This window comes from Schistocerca cancellata, chromosome 3 (assembly GCF_023864275.1).
Source record: "Schistocerca cancellata isolate TAMUIC-IGC-003103 chromosome 3, iqSchCanc2.1, whole genome shotgun sequence".
Lineage (NCBI taxonomy): Eukaryota > Metazoa > Arthropoda > Insecta > Orthoptera > Acrididae > Schistocerca > Schistocerca cancellata.
Window position 1 is genome coordinate 450,029,563 of NC_064628.1, and position 18,768 is coordinate 450,048,330.

The window sequence follows — 18,768 nt, forward strand, 5'->3', positions numbered from 1 at the left end:
TCGTGAGGCTGGCTTCTTCCTACACCGTATTTGGAAGTTCCATTGGATCTCTATGTCCTGTTTGATCTGTTTAAACCATTCTACACACAAAGCCTTTTCTTTTATCGTTGTCATTGTGCTTTACTCATGACAACGTGCAACACACACAACAAACAAAACTTAGTGAGTTTGTCTGCCACGCAAACCAAATGTGGCGTGAAAGTCTTAGTTTGGGCGCTGTAACACATTAAAGTTGTAGTGATGTCTATCTGTGTCACTTCCAAACGCAGTGCAGAACTCAATTAAATTTTCTTGTGTTGGCACAACAATGTGTAACTTACTCTCTGAAATCACCTCGTGTGTGCCACTTTAGCAAGACATACTTACTTGACGATCGTATGTACCAGGGGCGTTCAGTAAGTAATGCAACACATTTATCTGAAAGCAGATTGATTTTATTCGGGATTCCAATAGACGATATTATTCCCCACTGTTTCAGTTATAAAACCCAATTTTGCAACATAATCTCCGGTCAGTGCGACACCTTACTAGGAGGGCCCTCATGCCCGCATTGAACCACTCTCCTGGTCGACGTCGGACCCCCACAGCATCCAAATACTACTTCCTACAGAGTTCATTGGGCCTAAAAGATGGAGGTCAGAGGGTGCGAGATCAGGGCTGTAGGCAGTATGCAGAGAAGAATCCATTGAAATGTGCGTAGACTTAGGCGAGGCTTTGTGTTGTCATGGAGAAGGAGAGGTTCGTTTGCATCACCTCGAATGAGAGTGACCGCACGTTCCAACATTACAGGACTCACAGCTGTGTGTGGTCAGTTGTCACGCGGGAGACAGGATAGGTTTGCGCGACGTTGTTGATAATGGCAGGCGTCTCGCCCAGAGACCAGCCGTGCTCTTGTTCACTCTTAGCCCTCAATAGACATTCTGAAAGCACATATGAATACTTGCGATACACTGATTTTCCGCCAAAAGAAACTCAGTGACAGCTCTCTGCCTGTAACGCGCATCAGTTACAGATGCCATTTCGAAGGCTACACATAACGCCGCCACTTTTCAGAACTTTCTAAACTATAGGGGGTGAAGTGGGAACATTCCACGATGCCCAGAAGAAATTCCACTTTTTTTTTCAACCGATAATGGCCGAGGAAGAAAATATATTACATTAGCTATTGAATGCCCCTCGTATCTAAACTGACTATAAAATTTTTTAAAAATGAATGTAAATTTTAAACAAAAATTACACATCATTTTACGCACAGCTGTGTAGCGCTAAACCATCTTTCTTTCAATTACATGACGTTTACGAGCTCCAGCTGCAGCATGTGGGACCTCCACGTCTTGTGGATCCTCATCCATCATGTACAGTTCTGTGAACGCAATACTTTTCGTATTGTTATCGATGTAAACGTAGATTAAAACTGGAGAAACTGCGAAAATGTGGGAATTTAAGGAGATGGGTTCTGCATAAACTGAAGGAATCAGAGGTTGTAGAGAGTTTCAAGGAGAGTATTAGGAAACGACTGACAGAATCAGGGGAAAGAAATGCAGTAGAAGAAGAATGGGTCGCTTTGAGAGATGACATAGTGATGCCACCAGAGGATCAAGTAGGTAAAAAGACGAGGGCTAGTAGAAAACCTTGGGTAACGGAAGAGATATTGAATTTAATTGATGAAGGACATAATGTAAAAATGCAGTAAATAAAGCAGGCAAAAAGGAATAGAAACGTCTCAAGAATGAGATTGGCAGGAAGCACAAAATGGCTAAGCAGCGATGACTAGAGGGCAAATGTAAGAAAGTAGGGGCATATATCACTAGCGGTAATGTAGATACTGCCTACAGGAAAATTAAAGAGACTTTTGGAGAAAAGAGAACCACCTGTATGAATATGAAGAGCTCAGATGGAAACCCAGTTCTAAGCAAAGAGGGTAAAGCAGAAAGGTGGAAGGAGTATATAGAGGGTCTATACAAGGGCGATGTACTTGAGGGCTATATTATGGAAGTGGAAAAGGACGTAGATAAAGACGAAATGGGAGATATGATACTGCCTGAAGAATTTTACAGAGCACTGAAAGACCTAAGTCGAAACAAGGCCCCGTTGTGGACAACATTCCATTAGAGCTACTGATAGCCTTGGGAGAGCTTGCCCTGACAAAATTCCACCATCTGGTGAGCACGATGTATGAGACAGGCGAAATACCCTCAGACTTCAAGAAGAATATAATAATTCCAATCCCAAAGAAAGCAGGTGTTGACAGGTGTGAGAATTACTGGCCTATCAATTTAATAAGTCACGGCTGCAAAATAATAACACGAATTCTTTATAAACAAATGGAAAAACCTGTAGAAGCCGACCTTGGTGAAGATTAGTTTCGATTCCGTAGAAATGTTGGAACACGCGAGACAATACTGACCCTATGAATTATCTTAGAAAATAGATGAAGGGAGGGCAAACCTACGTTTCTAGATTTGTAGACTTAGAGAATGCTTATGACAATGTCGACTGGAATACTCTCTTTCAAATCTGAAGGTGGCAGGGATCAAATATAGGGAGCAAAAGGATATTTACAATTTGTACAGAAACCTGATGGCAGTTATAAGAGTTGAGGGCCATAAAAGGGAAGCAGTGTATAGGAAGGGAGTAAGAAAGGGTTGTAAGCTATCCCCGATGTTATTCAGTCTGTATATCGAGCAATCAGTAAGGGAAACAAAAGAAAAATTTGGAGTAAGAATTAAAATCGCTGGAGTAGAAATAAAAACCTTGAAGTTTGCCGATGACACTGTAATCCTGTCAGAGGCAGCAAAGGACCTGGAAGAGCAGCTGAACGTAATGGATAGTGTCTTGAAAGGAGGATATAAGATGAACATCAACAAAAGCAAAGCGAGGATAATGGAATGTAGTCTAATTAAATCAGATGATGCTGAGGGGATTACATTTGGAATTGAGACACTTGAAGTAGTAGATGACTATTGCTATTTAGGGAGCAAAATAACTGATGGTCGAAGCAGACATGATATAAAATGTAGACTGGCAATAGCAAGGAAAGCCTTTTTGAAGAAGAGAAATTTGTTAACATCGAGTGTAGATTTGAGTATCAGGAAGTCTTTTCTGAAAGTATTTGCTTGGAGTGTAGCCATATATGGAAGTGAAACATGGGCAATAACTTGTTCAGAAAAGAAGAAAATAGAAGCTTTCGAAATGTGGTGCTACAGAAGAATGCTGAATATTAGATGGGCAGATAAGGTAACTAATTAGGAGGTACTGAACAGAATTGGGGAGTAGAGGAATTTGTGGCATAGCTTGACTAGAAGAAGGGATCGGTTGGTATGTCATGTTCTGAGGCATCAAGGGATCACCAATTTAGTATTTGAGGGCAAAGAGGCGGGCAAAAATCATAGAGGGAGACCAAGAGATGAACACACTAAGGAGATTCAGAAGGATGTAGGTTGCAATACTTACTTGGAGATGAAGAAGCTTGCGCAGGATAGAGTAGCATGGAGAGCTGCATCAAACCAGTCTCTGGACTGAAGACCACAACAACAACAAAACCGATGTAAACTTCGGTATAAAATTTATTTCAGTCATTTGTGTCGTCGTGGGTTCTTCACCGCTCGCTGAGTTGTATTTGCCAATTCGTGCAGATACCAGGCGAGGACCACTGGATTCAGCTGTCTCGGTCCAGACCGTGGTACGCTGTTTGCCGCCTTACTGCCCTGAATAGCTGAGGCGTGCGGGGACAATCTGTATGCTAATGCGCGGACACTCGCCGAAATCAAATTTGCCGACGGCGGCCGGTGCCGCTGATGGGCTGCTGAGTGCTCCCCTCTCTACCGGAAAATCACCACAAAAAATGTTTTCTTGGCCCTCTGTGAAAGACACTAGCAGTGCTTTGCCTTGCAAAACTCGAGTTTTGGAAATATGCTATTACATTGTTGTCATTACTCAAGGAGACATAAATTTGCGTTGAAGTTACTACGAACGAGGAAATCAAGTTTCACAGCGTACGTTTTGCTTCTATTTTTCACATTTATTAAAGAACATTCTCTATACACCATAAATTGAGCCAGAAATGTTTGTTTCCAAAAACCTTTTTCAGGCTTATAACCCATAAGCAGCAGCATCATATGCAGCTCATGATGTACAGAAAATGTCTGAAAGCTGCGGAACATGAAAAATTAAAGATTGTTGTACATTTATTCTACTTGGATTTAAACAGCGCTAGCCTGCTAACTTGCATCATAGTCACATCCTTTGTAGGTAAGATGTCTACGCTTTACTGTGACAACAGGAGTCAATAGTGAATGCGGTATCTCTGTATTACCTTTTGAGACCGATAGCAACGAGAGAATAAAATCATAATGATAACATTTGTGACATATACTAGGTGCCTCAGGAAGTATGGTCAGTGTTCAAGGATATGACTTAGAAGCAAATGTCTAGTAAATATGGTCTCTAAAATTCTAAAATGCATTTCTTAATATCTATGAGCACTTTTTCATCTTCGGTACTGTGACAAATATCTGTTGCACTTCAAGCTCTTTAATTTCCTTATTTTTGAAAGCTGGACCAAACATGAAAAGAATTTCGAGTTAACATGGGCTCTAAAGAGCACACGTTAAGAGCTATGAGTACCTAATCGTCTTCGCTACTGTGAAGCATCTCTCTTCCACTGAACACGTTCTCGTAACTCCTAAGGCATGTATTGTACAGTCCAAGTTTACTTGACAATTTTTACTTATTTTTTTCGTTACTACTTCCTCCCCAAATAAGGAAAGCAAAGAGCAGTAGAACAGACTTTTTTCTTCAAGGTAACGAAAATAAAATGGTCAGAGCTGTTAAGGTATGGTATTAGAGACGTTTTTTTCTTTTTTTGCTTCGAGTAATCATTCGTGTCATATCTCAGAATACTGACTATTCCCCCTGAAATGTCGTTTATAAGCGTGAGTATTTCTTTCGGGTTCCATAAATACGAGCTCTGTCGATTCCTTCCCGTTTCTCAGTGCAACCGAAGACTCTTAAAATTCGGTAAGGCATTTTTATCCTTAGTAGAATTATGATACTCTCGGAACATTTTGGTTATATCATGCAATATTTAAACTTCCTTAGTAAGGTGGAGTTCGAGTTGAAACATTGCACACGCACTGGAGACATGGGAATTGCGACTATCGAGATTTAAGTATGTAAGATATCTTTCCATTACTTAGGCGGAAAAACCAAGACAGTTCCTTTCGAAAGGACAAGGTAGATATCCTTTAGTTTATTTTTGCTTTCTTGATTTCCAATGAACACTTCGGTGGCTTTATCTTACACGTAACGGTCTTTCCACATCGATAATTTCATCGTTGTGGCCATTTTTTTGCATTGTACCTTTTTCGTGTGATTAGAATTACAGGATCATCGTTTTTGTCACGTGCTGCAGAGTTACACATAGATACAATTATGACGAGAACAATGTGTCAAAAACATCATAGTTCCTTTCGACTACATCATTGACAATATCCCTTGCATCATCTTATATCTTCCTTTACAAGAATCATTTTATGAAATCTTTCATCACGTATAAGCAGCGAGCAGTAGTATTTATCAACGTGCATACGCATAGAAACAGGACATGGCAAATTAAATTCACCATTGCCTACTTTTTACCGCTTATTTCTATCGCTTCTTTTATGACGCAATCCCGAATTCCCTTTGTCCTCGTTATGAGACATGTTCCGTCGAATAGAATTCGGTGTTGAATTTCTTAAGTGTGTTCTGGCACGGCTGATTTTCCGCCCGGCGTTCGTCCACAGTGCGAACTGTTTGGCCGACGTACTGGCAGCAACACCGACCGGTATTCAGTTCACTCCAGGCGTTCTAAGCCCTAGATCGTCCTTCACACGCCTCACTGGCGTTCGTACTTTTTTTTGTTGGGGGCCTGAACACTGATGAAATGTTTTGCCGCTTCAGGAGCCGGTTCATCTCTCCCAATACTGTGCCAGAGAAAGGAAAAACCCAAGTTTCTTGTTCCCTTCTTCAATGGTGCTTTTCCTGCGTGTGTCACCAGAAATAGCCTGTAATACCGGGCGTTGATTTTAGCCATTTTCCAGGAAGACTCTTCGGAGGTTTCGTAATTATAGAGGCAGATATTCAGCATCAGAGACGACCTTAGCATGGTGGACGAGGGTGTTCAGAACGCCACGTTTTAATGTCAGATGGTGTGTCCTATAGTGGTAGCTAAGAGCGCGCAGGTACTGATCCGTGTGTGTTGGTTTCCTGTACACGCTGTGGGTGAGGTGTCTATTGGTTTTCCGGCCAATGAGGGTATCAAGGAAAGGCAATGCAAGATCGGTCCCTACCTCCATCGTAAACCTAATGTGGCTATGAATGCCGGTCAGGTGTTGTGAGAATGCTCCCAGTTTTTCACGTCATTGGGGCTGTTAGGCGGCGGGTGGATTTTTTGTCGCTGTTTTCACAAGAGCCTGAAAACTACTTTGGGCTCAGCCAGAAAGCGACGGAGAACATGCTGATTATAATTTCCAGTCTGCAAGTCCACATTATTCTTGTGCTCACCGAAAGAAAATGTTCTTACTTGCTATCTACGCAACGGAAGCAGGAACTACGACTATTAATAAATTTTTGAGTTGGAACTAATTAACATAGTAAAAGTTCCCACGCACGGACATAAAAATATTCCTGACAACAACAGTAATAATAGTAATAATATTAATAATAATAATAATGTCCCTATTAGGAACAGGACTATTAGAAGTTTAGAGATGACCTCTACGGTAAATTCCAAGTAAGATTGTCTGTTTCCCTGACTTCTAGCCATCAAAGTTAATTGCTCGCAAGAAAATGGAAAATAATGTCAACACTTGCCACACGGTTTTGTCAAGGTTACGGTAGACACACAAACTGTTACTTCCATGAAATATAAACGATCCAGGACGGTGTACAGCCCTCGCGAGTTCACTTCTTACTAATGTCGGAAACGCGTTTGGCTAGTGCCAAGCTCTGACGTCGTCCGAGACAGAGCGTGTGTCTGACGCGGACGGATTGATAGCTCGGTTCAGTCTCCCAATTGCCTCTCTGCCTGTATTTATACAGGGGCGCAGCGCACCGCCGAACAGAAAATCTGCTATCAACAGTCGTAAGCGCAGGCAGCAGCATCTAAATGGCCCCCTTTCCGGGCACGTATTAGTTAATATCTCTGTCGTGTAAAAATTTGCAAGCTTCATAATTTTTGTATAAATAAAGTTAAGTTTGCGTTATTGTTTTGAGAAAGTTTCAGCTCGACTGCGTTTACAATTTGCTGGCTGTAGTTTTTAGAACTGAATCGACAGTAGTACGTTACCTCTGAAACACCTCTTTAAGAGTCCTTGTATTGATTGTTATTTACACTAAAGTCTTGAAACTTGGTATATATATGTTCTTCAATTAAGCTAATCAAGTGCTTTAATTAGAAATTTCTATCATAAGTAAATATGATACTTAATCTATTATGAATAAGGACGTTACCGTTCCAAATTTAGTTTCTGAATTGCTCTATTTGTGAAGCAGAAACACTTTCAGCTGAATAATCCTATAATTTTTCTGAAATTGTAATCATTTGTTTATTTGTGCACGTACATCACATCTATCAACGCGGTCCCATTCGGATAAATCCTTCGCAGTGCGGCGCTTTTTTTCCCTGAGAGCGTATTAGTGAACGGTAGACCTCAGTAAAATCTCGAAGTATGCCTAACACGTACGTCTTGATAGCTGAATCCCTTCAGTTCAGCTCGGTGCAACTTTATACAACTGTGATAGGCGCACTACTTTGAAATTTTTATTCTTTGTTCATGGCTTTTTCCGTTTCCCGCTGCCTGTCGCTGGTTACTGGAACTGCTGTACACAGCAGAGATGCAGTCTCGAGCCTTCTCTGACCAGTGTGTTTCTGTACGTTTGCAGTGACCAAGATGGCGCCGGGCCGGCAGGCTGCACCCGCGGCTCCTGACGCATCCGCCGCGACGCCGCCAGACGAGAAGTCCCTCAAGCCAGACGAGATCTCCAAGCCGCAGTGAGTACCACCCAATTCGTCATATGCGCCTACTGTGTGTATGTGTGTGTTTGTTTGTGTGTGTGTTTGTGTGTGTGTGCGTACACATTACAAGTGTTAACGGCAACAATCTTAACGTCCTGCCAGTGTCTGGAGCAGTCACAAGATAGGGCGTCTCTTAATCACCCTCGCTGTTCTTTTTCTTGTATTACAAGAAAACAGTTATACCTTGCACCATTAACTGTCCAGTATTGTGCTTCATCCAGTGATCTAGATCGGCGGTATTTCGTATCTGCTCTTCAGTTTGCATTTGGAGACATACTCAAGATGTGGCAACTAACTTCAGAACGAAATGGCGTACTGTTGAAGAAAAGCCTCTGTTAAGATTAATAAATCTTTTGCTGCATCGCTGTAGGTATATATGCCTAACACTAATCGTCAAGCAATGAGAAAAGTACCACGCTGTAATGCATTTTTTAACACATTACGTCTTACTCTCAAATCATACCAAGTGCTAAAGTAATCTATATTTAGATGAGAAACAATGTCTACCGACCCTATAGGTATTATTCCTTAGCGCTGGGTTGTTGCAAAATTCTTGAACTCATTGTGAGTTCGAATACAGTTCCTTGGGACAGAAAAGCTTTTGCCCATAAATCAGCACGGATTTAGGAAGCACCGTTCGTGTGAAACCTCAACTTACCTTTTTTTTTACATAATGTCCTACAAACCACGGGAGAAGGGCGACAGGGATATTCCTTATCCCTAGACTTCCGTAAAGCGTTTGTCGCGGTGCTCCATTGCAGATTGTTGGCGAAGGTACGAGCATGCCGTATAGGTTTCCAGATATGTGAGTGGCCTTATGACTTTTTTCTTAAGAAATGGAAACTACTACGTGGTCGTCGACAGCGAGTGTTTATCAGAGATAAGGTTATCTTAAGCAATGCCCCCGGGAAATGTTATTCGACTGCTCTTATTTTCTATGTACATAAATGATCTGGCAGGCAGAGTGAGCAGCCATTTACGGTTGACTGCTGAACATGCTGTGATGTTCGGCATGTGTCGTCAATGAGTAATTTTGGAATATAGAAGATGACTTAGACAAAATTTATAGTTGTTGCGATGAATGGCAGCTTGCTCTCAAAGTAGAATAATGTAAGTTAATGAGGATGAGTAGGAGAAACTTTTCTCTGACGCCCGAATACGATGTTGATAGAGTGAAACTTCACATAGGCACTTCGATTAAATATCTAGGAATAATGTTGCAAAGCCATATGAAATGGAATGAGCACGTCAAGTTGGTAGTAGAGAAGGGAATGCTCGACTTCTTTAATTCGGAGAATTTTTAGATAGTGTAGCTCACCATAAAGGAGACCGCACTAGTGTAGCACCTTCTTGGTTAGTGTCCGAGTGTTTGTTATCCCCACTAGGTCGGATTAAAGGAAGAGATCGAAGCAGTTCAAAGGCGGGCTGCTGGATTTGTTGTCAGTAGGTTTAATCAGCACACAGGTATTACGGAGTATGCTTCGTGAAAAATGGGACTCCGTGGGGGGAAGATTACGCTCTTCCCGCAAGGCTCACTGTTCCGCAAATTAAAAAAAAAAAAAAAAAATGGTTCAAATGGCTCTGAGCAGTATGGGACTTAACACCTGAGGTCATCAGTCCCTTAGAACTTAGAACTACTTACAACTACATAAACTTAACCAACCTAAGGACATCACACACATCCATGCCCGAGGCAAGATTCGAAACTGCGACTGTAGCGGTCGCGCGGTTCCAGACTGAAGCGCCTACAACCACTCGGCCGAACCGGCCGGCCCGCAAATTTAGAGAACCGGCATTTGAGGTCGACTACACAGTGATACTACTGTAGCAATGTACATTTCGCGTGGGAACCACAAAGATAGGAGAATTTAGGAGCCGTTCGGAGGTTCAAAAATGGTTCAAATGGCTCTGAGCACTATGGGACTCAACATCTTAGGTCATAAGTCCCCTAGAACTTAGAACTACTTAAACCTAACTAACCTAAGGACATCACACACACCCATGCCCGAGGCAGGTTTCGAACCTGCGACCGTAGCAGTCCCGCGGTTCCGGACTGCAGCGCCAGAACCGCTAGACCACCGCGGCCGGCGGGCCGTTCGGAGGCTTTTGGACAGTGATTTACCCCTCGCTCTATTTGCGAGTGGGACACGAGAAGAAATGACTATAAGTGGTACAAAGAACCCACCGCCATGCACTATAGTGCGGTTTGCGGAGTATACAAGGTGGTCCATTGATAGTGACCGTTCCAAATATCTTACGAAATAAGCAACAAACGAAAAAACTACAAAGAACGAAACTCGTCTAGCTTGAAGGGGGAAAACAGATAGCGCTCTGGTTGGCCCGCTAGATGGCGCTGCCATAGGTCAAACGGATATCAACTGCGTTCGTTTTAAATAGGAACCCCCATTTTTATTACTATCGTGTAGTACGTAAAGAAAAATGAATGTTTTAATTGCACCACTTTTTTCACTTTGTGATAGATGGCGCTGTAGCAGTCACAAAAGTATAAGTACGTGGTATCACGTAACATTCCGCCAGTGCTGACGGTATTTGCTTCGTGATAAATTAAAATGGACCGTTTACCAATTGCGGAAAAGGTCGATATCGTGTTGATCCATGGCTATTGTGATCAAAATACCCAACGGCCGTGTGTTATATATGCTGCTCGGTATCCTGGACGACATCATCCAAGCGTCCGGACCGTTCGCCGGATAGTTACGTTATTTAAGGAAACAGGAAGTGTCCAGCTACATGTGAAACGTCAACCACGACCTGCAACAAATGATGATGCCCAAGTAGATGTTTTAGCTGCTGTCGCGGTAATCCGCACACCAGTAGCAGACAAATTGCGCGAGAATCGGGAATCTCAAAAACGTCGGTGTTGAGAATGCTACATCAACATCGATTGCCCGTACCATATTTCTATGCACCAGGAGTTGCACGGCGACGTCATTGAACGTCGTGTACAGTTCTGCCACTGGGCACAAAAGAAATTACGGGACGATAACAGATTTTTTGCAAGCGTTCTATTTAGCGACGAAGCGTCATTCACCAACAGCGGTAAAGTAAACCGGCATAATATGCACCATTGGGCAAGGAAAATCCAAGATGGCTGCAGCATGTGGAACATCAGGGGCCTTGGTGGGTTAGTGTATGGTGCGGCATATGGGAGGAAGGATAATTGGCCCCCATTTTATCGATGGCAATCTAAATGGTGCAGTGTATGCTGATTTCCTACGTAATCTTCTACCGATGTTACTACAAGATGTTTCACTGCATGACAGAATGACGATGTACTTCCAACATGATGGATGTCCGGCACATAGCTCGCGTACTGTTGAAGCGGTATTGAATAGCATATTTCATGACAGGTGAATTGGTCGTCGAAGCAACATACCATGCCCCGCATGTTCACCGGATCTGACGTCCCCGGATTTCTTTCTGTGGGGAAAGTTGTAGGACATTTGCTACCGTGATCCACCGACAACGCCTGACAACAGGTGTCAGCGCATTGTCACTGCATGTGCGAACATTACGGAAGGCGAACTACTCGCTGTTAAGAGGAATGTCATTACACGTATTGCCAAATTGCATTGAGGTTGACGGACATCATTTTGAGCATTTATTGCATTAATGTGGTATTTACAGGTAACTGCATGCGTTTTAAGAAATGATAAGTTCACAAAGGTACATGTATCACATTGGAACAATCGAAATAAAATGTTCAAACGTACCTACGTTCTGTATTTTAATTTAAAAAAACCTACATGTTACCAACTGTTCGCCTAAAATTGTGAGCCATATGTTTGTAACTACTACAGCGCCATCTATCACAAAGCGAAAAAAGTGGTCCAACTGAAACATTCATATTTCTTTACGTACTACACGAATATGTAATAAAAAATGGGGGTTCCTATTTAAAACAAACGCAGTTGATATCCGTTTGACCTATGGCAGCGCCATCTAGCGGGCCAACCATAGCGCCATCTGGTTTCCCTCTTCAAGCTAGACGAGTTTCGTTCTTTGTGGCCTTTTCGTTTGATGCTTATTTCGTGAGATATTTGGCCCGGTCAGGATCAATGGACCACCCTGTATATGTAGATGTAGATATATGATCTCGTTTTATAAATAGAACTTCAAAGAACACTTCGGACGATGTCGCAATTTGTTGATAGTTATTTTCACAGTGTATTAGTGAAAGGGATCCTTGGCTACCCGTGGTGCGTTTCAGTGTAATAATGAGATTATGATTTATGCCGTTTGTTAAACCAGCTACCTTTGTTTCTCTGTTGATACCTTCACAACAGAGAAAAAACCTGTAACATGCCATCCAGTTCGTCAGAGGCGGCTATGTCTCGTTGTAAAACTACGGTGACGTGTTTGCCATGGCATCGAGGACAGTTCAGTATAGCGTCCATGAGCCACTCTTCCACTGTATTCACTGAACCCACATAAAAGGTGCATCTTGTCCAACTATTTACCACTAAAAGTATCCATACTGCTACGTAGCGTTTAACGCATAACTAACACAGCCGAGAAACAAATCCGAGAGACAAATCCGTGTAGTACTAAAATCAAGCATCAGGAGAACAATAAATTTTACTTCACTATTGTCGCCAAAAAGTACTGCAGGTGATAGAAACAAGCTTTTTCCAACACAGACATACAACGCACATCAGCGACATTTTCACATTTTTTCACATATATTCATTGCAATACAATTACAAAAATAAAATATGGAGAAAATCGAAATGCATTTGAATCGATTTTTTGAGAAAGGACTCTGTTCATATTCAGCCAATATTGATTTAAAGCATATATGATACTAACAGATGTAGCTTCACGTTTCAGAGAGAAAGCGTGTTCCCTTAGTTTTAACAGTAGTGTCAGACTGATGAAAATTTTATTCATTTGAGAAGTCAGAAATGTCTACGACAAAAGTTGCTTCTGAGTTAAAAGCTCTGATGACAACCATATGTACACCTGTCTCATATAGCATATTTTCCCTATGAGGAACTCCATTACGGAGGGAAGGAATGCAATTATCATAATGAGAACCATAATGTCAAACAGATGTTTGAGCATTTCATGGAAGTGCATCGTCATAGTAAAATTGAATATGTTATCGCCGTAATCGTAGACTTTCGATCGACCTCAGGTTTTCATCTGTAGTGAGTGTGAACGAGTGAACATTAGAATAAAAAGCAAAAAAAGGCCTTTAATGCAAATGCTGAGCGTGTTGAACTTTCTGAAGTCCAAATTCACAAGCGAAGAACTAAAAATTAATTTATTAAAGTGAAAAGTGGAGGAGGTGGTGCAAAAAAGGAATGTTATAGCAGGTATCCGTACTTATTACATGCAGAATCTCCCCCGCCCCCCTCAACATTCCCCCCTCGCCCTCACACACACACTCACACACACACACGCAGTTCCTGTTTCGGCGGAAATTTACCTTAAGCAGATCACCCATAAAGTGCTTTGTATACACGATCACAGGTAAGGAAAAACAACATTTCATGTGTACCGTTGAGATGCTGGAGCCAAAGTGCCGAACATAGTTTCTACACGTCTCGTAGAATATCTTTCAAGTTTTTCACAAGATGTGAGAGAATTGCCTGTGTTTTTAGATGCGTGTGCTGCATAAAAGGAAAGTCACACGAGTCTGAGAATGTGACTTGCACTGACAGATCGAGGAAGGGTCACTGTCATACAGCACTATTTCCCATTATGTGGTCACTACTTTATGTCATGGGACCGATATTTTGCAGTAATTAAAAGAAAGATGATCAGGATGGGTAGAATTCATTTGTTTAAAAATTATGTAGAACTAATACTATCATCAAGCAATAAAATTCAGTTCACAGTTATTATGCTGCAGAATTCTGACAGAACACTACAGGATAAAACATGGTGGCCGGAGCTCTACAACAAAACGCTGCATCTGTAGAATCGTTTTGTAACTATTAAGACACACCGTGTTTTCAAAAGGCAATTTCAAGCATTTTACGTTCAAAGATGAAGTAACTGTATTACACTGACAGTGTGCTGAATCTCACATTTCGGATTTCTGTAACATATTCAGATGCGAATTACCTGCTATGGAAACGTACTTAGAAGGGCCTGTACCAATCGGTCTGAAAAAAAAAATTGAAGATGTGAAAAAAGTAGAATATTCTTTACCTAGTGAAGACAATGTCACAAGCTTCTGTGACGAGATATTCTCCTGGTCTGTTGTTCGTATGGAAAATCCACTTGAATATCTTTAATAAAATACTTCGTTAACAAAACTGGATGTTAATACGATCGAATTTGATATATAAAATTCAATTACCAATTACGAGATATGTGTTAGACTGGGCTGTGTTTAAAATATTTTGTTTGTAAGAATTAAAGAGAATATTAATTAATTATTTCGTCTTTGCCTAACATATCCTTATTTATTGAAGAAACCACACATGTCTAAACATTTCCGAACCGCAAATCACCATTGTATGAAAAAATAATTTAGAAGGAAAAAAGCAGAATCATTATTATGTGCCGCATCCTCCATCGAGGATGACACAGCGGTCGGATGGTCCCGGTAGGCCACTCGTGGCCTGAAGACGGAGTGCTTTTTTTTAAGTCACTGTATAAAAATCGTAGCAAAAGATCAAACGCTATGAGGTGCAGACAGTTGCTTCTACTTTCCTCGAAACTACCGATAGTGGAATTGTGTAGTTTACCATATACCCGGTTCAATTATTCTATAACGAGCTACTGAAGACCACAGGTCCCTGATACTAAAATATTCAGAAAATTTTTCTGGACAGCCTCCGAAATTTTGTGTCAGTGGACGTCAGGTTCAACTTTCATATTTACGTGGCGTATGTATGGGTTGCCATATTGGTAGGTTTCCCTACACTCCTTCGTACAGTCATTCTCCGGCAACAAACTACGGCCAACTTGTTTTAAATGATAATGTTTTTCCTTTTATGCAATAATTTATCATAATAATGAGACTACCATACGACTAAAACTGCCTTAGTTTAACTTTATTACATTTATTCGACATTCGATAGATATAACATTAATTTCAGGACTCGTCTAACCCAATTAATTACGGATTACAAAATGTTCATACAGCGGCTATGGATTTTCTTCTGAACCATTGGAGAGAAAACTAGGCTCTCTAATGGATGACGAATCCCATAGAAATTCTCTGGTAAGTCTGTCTACGATTTATCCATCATCTTCGCGACGAACTGCAACTATCTAACTGAAAGAAAATCGTCTAAGTTACAGTTACAAAATATGTGAAAACACTACGATGCACGTGTTTTCCGTAGATGCACACTAGAACAGTTTCAAAGTGTGTGTGTCTCTCAAGTGAAATAGTCTTCTAAACTTCATACAAACTGAAATATGAAGAAATTCTTACGCAAGGCAGTATATCATACATGTTGCGCTCGATATCGACTTTACTCTGATACGGCTCGTTGCTAGGTGACCGTCTGCTTGCACACTGCGAACATCGTATTTCATGAAACTATATAATTATGTAAATATGTAGTTGGATCATCTTTATTGTCTCTACAGCCAAGGGTTGTTGCCAGTAATACTTATTTTTAATATCCAGATGTTACTATAATTTGCTCGGCAACGTGGGTTAGCAACAGTATCACATTATCAGTTCTTTCCCGCTGCAGCAGCGTCAACCAGAGTATATGTTTTATTCGTCTGCAATTTCGCTCGTTGCCACAGCCTCAACCAGAGCTGAATTTCTCTGTTTCTCGACACTTACTATTCAACTTACACATTTTACTTCCTTAATCTTCGATACAATCACTATTTTCATGTTACATCTTGCTTTCTTTTAACCAAACTTTTGATATTTAGACAACTTATAGGCCTACTTCTTGTGTGTGATGGATTTTTGTGAGTATTAATAGCACAGTGATATGATTTCTTTGCTTTATATGCCTTAACTGTATAAAACACTTCCTTTGATTCATTCATCGTTTAAAACTTACAATAAAACATGGTCAATCTGTCAGTTAAAATATACAGACACTACACCAATAAAACCTTTATTTTCACAATATGCACTCAGGTTACAGACGTCACGGGGAACCTCCTAATATCGTGTCGGACTTCCTTTTGCTCTAGGTAGTGCACAAACTCGACTGCCATGATGACTCAACTAGTCGTTGGAAGTCCACTGCAGAAATAGCGAGCCATGCTGCCTCTGTAGCCGTCCATAATTGCGAAAATGTTTATGGCGCAGGATTTTGTACGCGATTATGTCCAAAAAATGTTTGATGGGGCTCATGTTGGGCCATATGGGATGTCAAGTCATTAACTCGAAGTGCCCAGAATCTTCTTCAAAACAATCGCGAACAACTGAAGGCCACGGTTTTCCAGTCGTTCAAGGTCCAACAAATATGGCTACGATCCAAAGAGAGGCGTTGCGGGCGATGTCTTGTTATTAGGAAAGGTACTCGCGTCGGTCTTCTGCTGCCATAGCCTATTAACACTAAATTCGCCACATCATCCCGTTGATTGCTGCCGGTTTTCCCGCTTCGTTGCTTGTCTATTTCCATTGATAACCCTACACCAACGCCGCTGCTCTCGGTCTGTAAGTGAAAAACATCGGTCTCTGCGCTGGCTGCAGGGTCGACACACACGGTGATATCGATGTATGACAGAGCTGCACCGTTGCTTCGTCTATGTGAGATTATTACAGAAAGTGCTGGATTCCATGATTTGTCAAAGCTGAAGATGCTTTCTCTGTTAATTAAATTCATCGCCAACTGAATTTAAATTCCTTCTTTCACTTCGAAGTCCTAGAAAGATGAAGTTGAGGCTAAAATTTCGACGTTTTCGTACACAATCGAGTGTCCAGTCTCGGTTAAGTGCTCTGCCACTGCCGATTTATTAGGTTGCACCTGCAGTATTCTGTGCATCTCATGGACCATACGTGTCGTCTGTCCGATGTACGAACGGCCACACTCACAGAGGACATTGTAAATCCCAGACTTCGGAAGCACCAAATCATCTTCAACAGAACCAAGGAGTGCTGATGTGTTTGGGGCAGAGGAAATATCACCTTAACTTTGCGTTTATTGAGGTTCCGTCCTCTTTTTGACGACAGGCTTCCCACGTATGACAGAAAAGCCATGGATTTAACCTTCCGTGTCTTCTTATGCGTTCCTTCTGCCCATGTTTGGTTTTTTTCGTAGTGGCTTACGTATCTGCTGTGGAGAGTACCCGTTGGCTTCAAAATCTCTTCTCAAGTATGGAAGGTCGTCTTCTAGACTGCTTTCGTCAGCAATGACGTGTGCTCTGTGTACCAGAGCTCTGACGACACTCATCGCCTGCGAAGAATACTGGTAGCTATTTGCACCTAAATATAAATCGTTATGAGTTTGTTTCCAATATAGTGCATGTTCAATAGTTCCGCCATCTTTGCGTCGTACCACAACATCCAATAACTGAAGGCATCCATTTTCCTGAGACTTCCATTGTGAACTGAATTTGTCTCTGGATGCAATTCAGCTGATTTACAAATTCTTTCAATTTATCTTCCCCTCGGAACCACAATACAAACATCAACACACCTCCAAAATACTGTGGGCTTCAAGCTGTCAGACTGCACCGCCTTTTCCTCGAAGTCCTTCTTGAAGGAGCTGGCCACCAAGGGCGACAAGGGACCACCCATGACGACACTGTCAGTCGGTTCATAAAATTCGTTATTGAATAAAAAATATTTACAGGTCAAGACATGTTTAAACAAAGCTGAAATCTCTTTATCAAAGGTTGTACCAATGAGATCTAATGAATCTCAAAGAGCAACCTTTGTGAACAACATTACATCGAACCTAAGTAATATATCAGAAATGATACGTATATTAGTGACGAATTTAATTATATATTGGCGACGAATTTAACTAACGGAAATAGCGGCATCAGATTGGACCAATAAACTCACAAAGACGTCGCAACGGTGCAGCTCTCGATGATACACCGATATCAACGTGTTGATCGATCGTGCAGCCATAGATCTAATTCCATGCGTATGTTGTACCTCTTTGCCGCCGATCATCGGCACTGGCGCCTTGTGTTATCTGTGGACACATGCATAGTGGTGCGGTGCGTGAATTTGAAAGGGCTCACTCTGAAGATGGCTGGATAGTATACAGCGGAAATATCAGAAGAAGAAATTAAATATATGCGTCTGTACACCAGAATCTTTATGAAATAATCATTGCTCAAGAAAAATATCACAGTTCAAAAAGGCGATAGCCACTCAATCTCACCGACGTCGCGAATGTCCGCTCATGAGGAAATATGAGAGGCGCTTTTACTCAGATCCCCTTTCGTTCAACATGAAATGTTGGAAACAAATATCTCTTTACTATTTGAAAAATCATAATGGTAAAAAGTATGATTTAAAAAGAAATATTTGCCTTACGTCCCTCAGGTGGTAAAGACTGCAGTGTGTTCCAGAAATTTGTTGCAAACTGGAGCTGTACAACTTAAAGAAAGCCGTCTACGATGTATTAACATGGTATGTGACAATATGCCTGCCATATGTCTTTTCTGTAACTGCACTTTAAAACAATTTCAAGAGTAACAACAAGAAAATACAGTTCTTCCCAATGTGTTACATTTTTCTAAATTTTGTACGAGAAACTTGAACATGGCAGCAGTTTACATACACTGCGTATTTC

The 18,768-nt window shown here is 41.3% G+C and overlaps 1 protein-coding gene across 1 annotated transcript in view; it reads left to right on the forward strand.

Annotated features, from left to right (window-relative positions):
* LOC126176362 (uncharacterized) overlaps nt 1–18,768 on the forward strand; it is a 1,325,137-nt gene that overhangs the window by 383,635 nt on the left and 922,734 nt on the right. The window contains exon 3 of the mRNA XM_049923517.1: nt 7,927–8,035. Within this exon, the coding sequence (XP_049779474.1) occupies nt 7,927–8,035 (109 nt within the window). The remainder of the gene's footprint in view (nt 1–7,926; nt 8,036–18,768) is intronic.